This window comes from Podarcis cretensis, assembly GCF_951804945.1.
Source record: "Podarcis cretensis genome assembly, chromosome: 11".
NCBI lineage: Eukaryota > Metazoa > Chordata > Lepidosauria > Squamata > Lacertidae > Podarcis > Podarcis cretensis.
The window spans coordinates 65,666,952-65,677,777 of NC_137180.1; the positions used below are offsets into that span (position 1 = coordinate 65,666,952).

The window sequence follows — 10,826 nt, forward strand, 5'->3', positions numbered from 1 at the left end:
CCAAAGGGCCCAACTTTTTTTTTTGCGGTTTCCCTTCCGGGCGTCCTCAGCTGCAACCCAGAAGGCAGCTGAGATCCCTTTTGCAGAAGCGGCGCGTCCCTTTCCCAGCCTCCCTCCCTCAGCACCTGAATCCCATTCTGGTTGTGAGCCGGAGCAGGCTCGGCGGCCCAGCTGCGCGCGCTTAAGCCCCATCCTCAGCCTCTCCCTCCCTCGCGCAGCCAGAAACCCCTGCCCACATTTAACGGGCCAGAATGGATCCCCCGGCGGGTGTGGAGGAGCAGGCGCGCGCCTTGCAGCCCACCCTCCGCCTGCTGGTGGGCTTGCTCATCCCCTGCCTTCTTCTCCTCTTCCTCCTGAACCTCCTGCTCTTGCTGGGCTGGAGACCCACCTGCCGAAGGGTGGGGAGGCGGGAGCTCGGCCCGGCCCCCCCGGCTTCCCCCCGCCTCTTCCAGGTGGTCTCGGGCAGCGCTGTGCTGAGGCAGGATGGCAACGGCAGGGTCGTCCTGCAGCAGCTCCTGCAGCCAGCTGAGGGTCCCGGGGCCCCCCGTGCCTTCCCGCTCCCCTTGTCCTGCAGCGGGAGGGCGGCTGCATCCTCGGGGTCTCGGTCTAGGGGGACGCCCAGGCCCCATCGCAGCAGCCAAGCTCCGCTGAGGGGCCACCCGGGGAATGGGGCGTCCCGGGGAACCGTTTCCTCCTCCAGTGACCAGGACAAGCAGCCCATCTTGGTGCCCCCCAACACGCCCGAGAGTGGCTCAGGGACTGGGGTAAGTAAGCGGTTGAGCTAATGGGGGGGGGGGGCGAGTGGCAAACATTGCTTGGGGGCTGCTGTTCTTCCTCTCTCCCCGAGGAAGGTGTTTTATGCCGAGTCTTGATCATTTTATCTTTTGTAAACTGCTTGGAGAGTTTTTTCTTTTTTTTATTAAGTTTTACAAGTATTGTTTTACAAGTATTTTTGGACGCGGGTGGCCCTGTGGGTTAAACCACAGAGCCTAGGACTTGCCGATCAGAAGTTCGGAGGTTTGAATCCCTGCCATGGGGTGAGCTCCCGTGGCTCGGTCCCTGCTCCTGCCCACCTAGCAGTTCGAAAGCACGTCAAAGTGCAAGTAGATAAACAGGTACCGCTCCAGCGGGAAGGCAAACGGCATTTCCGTGCGCTGCTCTGGTTCTCCAGAAGCGGCCAGTGGCGTAGCGTGGGGGGTAGCGTGGGGGGTGCCGGCCGCACCGGGCGCAACATCTGGGGGTTAGGGTTAGGGGGCACAAATTACTTACCTTGCCCCGGGGTGCTGACAACCCACACTACACCACTGGAAGCGGCTCAGTCCTGCTGGCCACATGGAAGCTGTACGCCGGTTCCCTCGGCCAATAAAGCGCGATGAGCGCCGCAACCCCAGAGTTGGCCACGACTGGACCTAACGGTCAGGGGTCCCTTTACCTTTACCTTTTACAAGTATTATTTACATTCAAATACAATCAATTTTTATGCATACATAGGATCCCCTGAATCCTTGGACTTCCTCCACCCCTCTGTGGGTTCCACTGTAAATCTTTATCTGCTGTATCTTATAATGTTACCCAAATTTTCTTCAAATTTCCAATTTTAACCATAGAATTGTTACAAGTTTTATGACAATCCTGCTAACGTTTTTAAATATTTACAGCGTTCTTGAAGATAACCTATAATTTCCCCCCATTCTTTGTTAAATTTCTTATCTTCTTGGTTTCTGATCCTCCCGGTCAATTTTGCCATTTTGGCGTAGTCTATCATCTTGATTATCCATTCCATCTCTGGGCAAAAAGCATCATCACAGCTGTCGTCACATCCATGAATAGTCTTTTCTGCTCCTTTGGTATCTCTTCACCTATAATTCCTAATAAAAAAGCTTCTGGGTTTTTCACAAAAGTTATCTTAAACATTTTTTTCAACTCATTTTATATCATTTCCCGGAATGCTCTTGTTATCTTGCACATCCACCACATATGGTAGAAAGTGCCTTCTTTCTCTTTGCATTTCCAACATGTATTTGTAGCAGTTCTATACATTTTTGCTAACCTAGTAGGGGTTAAATACCATGAAGAGTTTATTTCTTTTACAATTGAGGGCTGTGTAGATTTTAGGAAATGAATATAAACTGGGTCCATCTACAGCATTATTCCAGCAGCTAGCTAGCTCTCTCTCTCTCTCTCTCTCTCTCTCTCTCTCTCTCTCTCTTCCCTGCCTGGACATGCTGTCGAGATGCCCTGCAAGAGAATTGTATGCTCTTTCCCTTTAAAACAAAGCAAGATTCTAGCCGGGCAGCAGGGCTTTGCATCAGCACCTCCTTTCAGCAGAAGCTGGGGCAAAGCTCCACCAACCACATTGCCAGGAATGGGAGGAGATCTCCCCATCAGCCAACTTGGCAGGAGGTGAGGCATTCTGCAGAACTTTGCCACCAGTCCCCATCTGCCCCTAGAAGTTGGAGAGACCAGTGGAGGAGCTGAGTGGCAGAACAGGTGTACTGCTGCTTGAGGAGAGCCATCTGAGGAGGCTGCCTCACCCAACATGTGAGTTGCCCCAAGCTCAGACCACATGGCTCTCACAAGCCTCTAGAGTTCCTTTACCAATAATTTAGGACTTTCAACTCTGTAACGAAACCAAGTTTTACTGCCTGTACAACCCCAACCCCCCTCCCCATGGAATGCTACATGGAAAAGCACATGAATCTGAGAGTTTGTAAGTAAACCATTTTTTAACTTCTCAAGTGTGTAGTCTTTTTCTACGCTAGAGGAAGAGGGGAACTTTGGAAGGAACTTAGGGAATATTTCAAAGGTCTAATATAGGCTATTTCCATGCTTTTCTTTGCTGAATAATTTGTGGTTTTAAATCTCTGTTGGGGGTTCTCCCACCACAGAGTACTTGCCCCAAACCTGGATCTTGGCATCCAGTAATTCTCCTTTTATACCTGTTTTTTTCCCCTTGCCACTAACAGTTTCCCATTTCTAGAAGCTCACAGAGCTCTCCTCCAGCACTGGACTTGCCCTCTTGGAGTCTAGTGGCCTTGCTTGTGTAGGCTTTATGGCATAATGGTAACCATAGGGCAAGGCACAAAATGGACCCTCTGTCTTCTCCAGAGAAGATGGAGTCAGGCCTGGGTTTATCTAGCACAGTACTGTCTACACGGATGGCAGCTGCTCTCCAGGGTTTCAGACGAGGGTCTTTCTGCATGCAAGGCAGATTCCCTATCACTGAGCTGAACTCTTCATTTGGAATCACTCTGTTTGGTTTTCAGGGTATCCCAGATAGCACATTCAGCCGCTGCCACACCAGCACCCAGAACAAGGTTTGCCGCAGTAGCAGGTCAGCGTCTGCCACCCTCCCACAAGCGGTGCCTTTTGAGCACGGCAGCAGCATCCGATGTGAGGACCAGAGGGCGCAGCTCAACTCTGCAAACTTCACAGCCTCTCAAGGACCAGGCCTGGACTCGGACTTTGGTGCCAGTGCTGGTGAGTGAGTGCCGACACCTCAGGCCTGGGAGTGCTTTTTACAGACTGCCCAGTGGGGGTTAGATTCTGTTGTGTTCAGCCCTGGGCACCTTGGGCGAAAGAAGGTGGCCTGGTGGTGAGCAGGAAAGGAATTTGAGGGGAGGATAAAACTCTCCTCCCAGGAGAGCCGGCTGCAGGAAATAGGGTGAATATTGCCCAGGGAAGGGCAAAGTTGTTCCCCCTCCAACAAAGACAGGGCAAGAAATAAGTACATAAGATGAGTTGCTGGATCAGGCCAGAGAAACCCCATGAGCTGAACCCCCCAAAAAAGAGCCCTCTCCTCTCCTGTGGTCCCAGCAGCTGATATTCAGAGGCATCCTCTAGTCTGAGTTCAATGGACTGAGCTTGGGGTGACCCTGCTGCCGTGGGAATGTTGTGGATAGTGGGAGAGGATATATTGATTAAATATTATCCTTCCTCACTCATGCTAGTGAGCTAGTAGCAGAGCACATTCCCTTGTACATAGCAGGAAGCTAGCTGTTAGATTCGTTTGAATCTCTTGAGTTAAAGCAATTCAGTCTGACTTGTCCAGATTGGATTGTTCCTGGTAAATTCCCCTTTATTCCCTTTTAAAACAATAAGGACACAACAGTCTTCCTGAAAAGCAATGATAAGAAGTTTACTTACATTCAGTTCAGAGTATGATCCTGAAAGCAGGCTTTAGCTTGTGATTACAGAAGAGCGTGTGAGTTTATCCCATATGGCGATTGAGCCCATGTGCTGCTGGCTGAGAGCCAGCAGACAGCAAAAGAACATCAAGAGAACAGCGTCAAGAGAAGAAATGGCAACAAGAGAAAGATGGCTGCATGACTGGCCCTTTTATGGGGTCTCCTAGGGTCACGCTCATCTACCTGGCCACACGCAGAGGAAGGATGCTCCAGACAGGTGTGACAGGAAGTCCTCCTGGCTGGAGTATCATCCCCGTGTGTCCACCCTGGGCAAACAGGAAATGCTGTACTTGACTGCTACAGTGATATTACAGGTGCTGGGCAGGATGTTAGCCTTGCAGCGCTGGTGCCATCACTTCCTTGAGCAGCTGACTGATGCCCAGTTTCCAATAGCTTCTTTTCCACCTTTGGCATTCACAGTTGATTCAGCTCCCACGTCCCTCCCTCCCATGTCCTGTTCAATCCTCTTATTCTTCCTGGTCATCTTCCTCCCAGGCACCATTTTTTATTTCGAGATCAGTAGGCACAAACGGTCCTTGCCGGTGTGTAATGGCAGGATAAAATGCTTCAAGCCAGGCCCGTGGCCCTCTGCTGGTGCTGCCTTCCAGCATATTGGAAGACTTGGTTCCTGTCGAATAATGTTGGGCTCATGAAGCACACAGATCATCTCCTGCTGCTCTCCTTTCCATCAAGTGGATGCATGCTGGGCATTTTCAGAAAACTTGCCCTGCTGCTCTTAAAGGAGAATTGGGGCTAGGTACCAGTACTCAACCCATTAAATATTTCTGGGTGGGGAGAGAGTTCAGGACAGGGAGATAGGGGCCCCCACCCCCTCCATTGTTTCCACCTCCAACATTCAATGGCTCAAAAGCACTCAACCATAACATGGACTGATTCATGGAATATGGCCAGCTTCCAGTTCCTGGAGAGTCTAAGTTTAGGCCCCTTTTCTTCCTCTCCCAGAATCAAAGCGAGAATTGCCCACATAAAGCAATTGGAAAATCCAGGAATTTGAGCAAAGCTGTGATTTGGCAGCATGATGTCATTTTCTCTCTTCAGAATTCTCCCCCCTCCCAAGCAGCAAAGACAGGCACTCGTCTCTTTGGCATTCAGTGTGAAACTGGAAGCAGGATCTGTTAGGTTCTTTTAGAGGACAATCCATCCCAGGCGACATTGTCCCCCCTCATTGCTAAGTCCTCATTGGCATGGCGGGGGGGGGGGCGGAGCACACTGAAAGTTTTTCGGTTTTTTGTCCTGCAAACCTTGGGAGTCGTCCCCCCCCCCCCCGCAAAAGCCTGCGGATGCTTTTCTCCTGTGTAGGAATCGGCCTGTTTTGGCTACATAAGGACCCACGACAATTGGGGAACAAAGCAGCCATAATGGTAGCTAAATTAGCAGGGCTGCTGGCATGTTTGGCTAGTATCTGAGTGGCTTCTTCTCCGCTCCCACCTGTCTTTTGCAGGTGTCTCTGTGAGGATCTTGTCAGATTGCGAAGCAAGTCCAGGAACACCCCTGTTGGGTCGGCTGTTTGAGTGGGACTATTATGACCCCACCTACAAGAGAGAAGACCAGCTCAGTCGGCAGCTGCCTCCCATTCACAGCAAGCAATACTGGCTCTAGCCCAGGGCAGTGGCAGCGGGTGGGTTGTGGGCCAGTGGCTCTCATACACACCCAGCCCTTTCCACAGAAATGCCTGCCCAAGTTTTTAACTTAATTTATTTTGTGTGTGTGTTTATTTATTTATTGTGTATTTTATCTGTTAAGCACTGGCTGCTAAAAGAAAATTCTTGTCTTAATGTCAAATTCAGAATGAGATTTGCACATCTCCTTGATGCACACTTGATTTGCACTCTCCCTCAAAGCCCTGCATTTCTCTGCACAAATGCATGGCTGCCCACCCTGTCAATTGCTAATCCCTTCACACAGTCGGTTTAAGCAAAGGGACACTTGCGCTAGCATGGATTTAAGGGGAATTGGGACACAGTTTACAGGGAGGGTCCATCTGAGCAGGTCTTGGATGGCAGGAACTCTCAATGGGAATTGGTGGCAGGGACTTGCATTAAAGAGAACACAGATACTCCTGGCACTATTTTTTGCACAGGCCTGTCTTGTGCCTGCGTGGGTGGGAGGGAGGGAGGGAGGGAGAAAGGAAGCCCTCTGGGGAATCGGCCTCCCTCGCTGTATCATGTAGTACCAGACTTGTGTTCTATCAACTTGTGTTTTATTAAAGAAGATGCTGGAGCTTTTATTCTCTGCTCAGCTGCTTTTTGAAGAATCAAGGAATTGTAGAGTTGGAAGGGACCCCAAAGGGGCATCTAGTCCAATCCCCTGCAATGCGTGTAGGCAGGAGAGCCCCAGCATGTTACTCATTTTACCCAAAGGCTCTTGGTCTTACCTGGAAAGAGAGTGTTGAATGGGCCCCCCAGAGAAAGCACATTAATTCATCAATTAGAAAATCCTCAGTTAGCTTTTCTCTCCTGCCCCTGCCCACTTTTCTTTCACACACTAAGCTTTTGTAGCCTGGAAAAGAGCTTGAAAGTATCTGATGGAGTCTCTCAAGCAGGGGTGAGAAGCAAGACTTTGGGCAAGACTTTGGAAAGCAGAGGGCTGTCCCCTCCAGGCTGAGCAGCAGAAACTGGGATGCAGGTTAAGAGGAAAAACCGAAGCGTGCATCCTTATACATTAAGGGGGCAGTCCTTGACCTTTCCTGCAGATTTCTAAGTGCTGAGGTTACAGAACAACCAAGTTGCCGTGGTCTAGAGAAGATCTGAAGTACACACCTCTCTTGCTGAAATGTGGTAGCTTCATTCAAGTGACTGGCCCAAGGTCTCGCCCAGTGAGCGTCATGGCTGAATGGGGATTTGAACCCTGGTCTCCCAGGTCCCACTGTGACGGTGCTCTTAACCACTGTTCATTCACGTATGATACAAGTGTCCCAGCAGACAGGAGTAGAACCTTTTGAGTTGTAGCACATTTCTGGGAGGACGTGCTAATGTGAGGCCTGCCTAACAAAAGCAATCAGGCCTAAGAACACCCTGGAGGCAGGTTCTGAGTAAATTTTATTAACATTATTTCTCTGTGCTTGAAATTTTGTTTTTGCTTGTTTTGGAACCATTGAGAATTGAGTTAGGTCAGCACAAATGAGGTAAAACAGGTGCTTGCTTGAGCCCTAATCCTACTCACAATAGATAAAATGTTCTAGCAGCCAGCCTTCCTATGTAATTTCAGAAAACAAATGGCTCTTTCCTTTTGGTCTTGGGGAGAGCTTCCAGGCTAAAGATCTCCAACTTCAGCTTTCCCTTTGAATAGCTCCTCAGTTCCATGGAGTGAAAAGGGGTGGAAGCGCAGGACAAAAATAGCATTGGTTGAGCCAATTAAGGGAGTGTTAACGGAAGATTCCCATATTCCTATAGCAACCAAAGTCCGGAAAAAAGATTGCTTATTTTCAAGAGTAAAAACCAGAGAAAGTGGCTTTTGAACCTGAACACTCTGAATGCAAAACTGGTAACTGGGTTGTTGAGAAAAACAAATAGACAATACTATTCTTTATCAAAGCTGGAAAAGAGGGGTCCCAAGAGCGGCAGTTCTTTTTCTGTCTTTAATTTGACTCTCAAATACAACCAGCTTCTCTCACAGCAGCTCAAAGTAAGTCATAGTGAGGTGTTACTTGGAATTGCTTAGGATTTCTATCCTGCTGATTTGATAAGCAACACATCCAGTTCTCTACTCAGAAATGTCTGGCTTGATCACAGAAGCAAGACGTCTTTAGCCCAAGGTTCCAAATTGAAATTGTGCCCAATATCACAAAGAGGACACAGAGGTGAGAGCCACAAAACATGTCACAAGTCATCCTGAAGGAGAGGTTTATCATATAGGTTGGTTTAGCTCTTTCATGTGATGTCCTGTAGTGCCCATCTGTAGGAACACTCATGGATGAGCCTCTATAAAAAAGCACACCCAAACACTAAGTTATATATATATTCAAACTAAAGAGTGGCCTTGGTAGACCAGGCTTCAAGGGGTTCCCTCTAGCCTAGCATCCTGTTCTCACAGCAGCCAAGCAAATGTCCTAACTGGCATCTCACAAGCAGGAGACGAAGGCAACAACAGCTGTGCAACCTGCATTCAGAAGCATTTTGGTTCTGATATTGCAATTGTGTTTTGTTGCAAGTGGCAGAAAATTTCATTAACTCTGCCCTGTGTTAAAAAAGAGCAAATCTTTCAGTTTAACTGGATGCTCTCAGTTATTATGAGGCTCCTCCTCACCCTGATCCCATTCCCCTATGACAGGCACGTCCAACTCCCAAGAGACTGATTTATTCCCAGTATGTATAAGAAAACTGGCAGTGATCTACACGTTGTCTTTGGAGGGAGGAGGAGCATGCGTGGGGTGGGTAGACTGCTCAGAGTTCTTGAGCTTTTTTTGCGGAGGATTGCCCAGAGTTCTTGAGCCCAGAGTTCTTCAGCTTTTGTTAACTTTCAGCAAACTTTATTTAATCCGACATTTGATAAGGGTCCCGCAATCTACCAGGATCAGCTGGAGATCTACCGGTAGATCGCGACCTACTGGTTGGACATGCCTACCCTATGAGACACACCTCCATCCTGTTGTTCCCAGTTTACTTTTCTTCTAAACTGAAAAGCCACAATTGTTGTAAGCTTTGCTGAGGTTATTTCTTCTGCCCCTCGATCATTTTGGTGCACTTTTATGCACATTTTCCAGCTTTACAGCAACTTTTCTGAGATGTGGCAACCAGAATTGTGGACAGTGCAGTCAAACCATGGATTTGTGTAGAGGAACCGATGCAAGCTTTTGTGTCACAACTTTTAGTCAGTAAGCCTGAGGGCAGGGACTCTTGTACTGGTAAGCAGCTTTGGGAACCGCTTGTCAGCTGAAGAACAGGGTAAATAAATATATGCATTAACTGTATTAACTCCCAAGGTAACATTCAATGTACACATAGCTGTGTCCTGTCAGATGTGGATTTGGGAATGAAAAAGTCTATGTGCAAAGGCTGTGCTATAGAGTATCTAATCACTTTGAGAGGGAGCCTTACGCGAGTGCCATTTACAGAAGTGGTTGGAAAAGGGGCAAAACAGGTACTTCACAGGGCTAAGTGGATCTGTATGCAATGTAATCTGCTCTGGTTCAAAATAACCAGCCCCCAAACCACCTCTAAAGTTAGCATGTGAACCAGAATCCAAAACTGCAGCTTTAAATGCTGATGAACTAGCCTAGCACTGCAACTAGCAGTTATAGTGTTTCCGACCTCCATGATGAGATAGAGCTGGCACTTGGTGAAGAAAGAGAAATCCCTTCCATCCAGCCCAGGTGCCCACCAGACTTGGTGCAGACTTTTGACTAACTCTTCTTCCTACCCACAAGGCATACTGATGCCTACTTCTGATGAGGCATCCTTAAGTTGAAGGGGGTGTCTCTAACGTAATTCTAGCTTGTGGTGCCAACATAGAAGGATAAGTAAAAAGGGAAATAACCTCTACTTCAACCCTTGAATTTCTTCAGAGAAAGAACCATTGTAAACACAAACAAAAAACAGAGCCATATTCCAAGAAGGACACAAGCAAACAGAGTTCCTGAAATTGTAATAATTGGTCTGGGGGTGGAATTCAGCCACAAATGACAAAAACGGTGAACATGAAGATAATAAGAGGGCAGGCCCAACAGCTTATTAATTGCAAGCTGCTCCTGCTCCGAAATTGTGTTCTATGAAAGTGAGGCCCTTTTCTCAGTATTCCAACATTGAAAGGTTGTTTATGTGCAGATTGTTAGGATCATTTCATCACCAACTTTTGTTTTGTGGTTCTATGCCTTGTAGGGTACAATCCACTGGAAGCTTCTCCTATTCAAGCTCTCCCAGAACACGTTTAAGTTCTACACAGGTGGTCCTACTGATTCATGCCTCAAAAGTCAGCCACAGGGCCAGTATTATGGAAGTTAAGTGAAGTATGTTGGGTAAATGTGTTCTATTGTCTTTGTTCCCACAGAACTGAAGGAACGCCCTGCACTGATTATGCCCCAACAATTCAGCCCCTTCAAAAGCAAAGTTTCAAACCTCTTTAAGAGTTAGTGCAGCCGTTAAAGAGCTGTGAGCCAACAAGCTCCTGGTTCTCCCTCCATCCTCCCATCTATCCCATTTGCTGCTGAAGAGGTACCCACAACTCCAGCCCACCAAATCCCCACCACACACAACAAGGACAGGTATTGCATCTTTTATATCTGGCAAACCCATCAGCTGGCAAAATCCTCACTATCCCCCTCCTGGCACAACTGCTGTTTTAACCCAAACAGGTCCCTCTTTCTTCCCCCTTCTTAATCTGTCCCATCTGCCTTCCTTTGGTTTTACCCAAGAACTTTACCAAAGCCCTATAAAATCTCTCCCCATCCTCCCTGGACAGCTTCCCCATCTCTTTCTAACAAGCAAGTACCATCACCACCAATACCCCCTTGTCCCTCTATTGGACCACATCCACATTTTCCCCCTATGGCATGCTTGTAAGAATAACTCTTGCACTCGTTTTAAACTGAGCCTGTTTGTGTGTCATTTACAAAGTCCCTTTTTTGATCCAGTACCTTTATTTTTGCTTTATCTTTCTTTATCAACTATTGGGGTGCAAAAC

The 10,826-nt window shown here is 48.0% G+C and overlaps 1 protein-coding gene across 1 annotated transcript; it reads left to right on the forward strand.

Annotated features, from left to right (window-relative positions):
- Nucleotides 1-251: 251 nt before the first annotated feature.
- Nucleotides 252-5,901, forward strand: LOC307226525 (protein huluwa-like; the record flags this gene model as incomplete). Its single annotated transcript, XM_079995216.1, has 3 exons — nt 252-764; nt 3,267-3,480; nt 5,650-5,901. The coding sequence occupies 3 exons, from the start codon at nt 252-254 to the stop codon at nt 5,805-5,807; spliced, it is 885 nt and encodes a 294-aa protein (XP_079851342.1). The 3' UTR covers nt 5,808-5,901.
- Between the last annotated feature and the right edge of the window lie 4,925 nt (nt 5,902-10,826).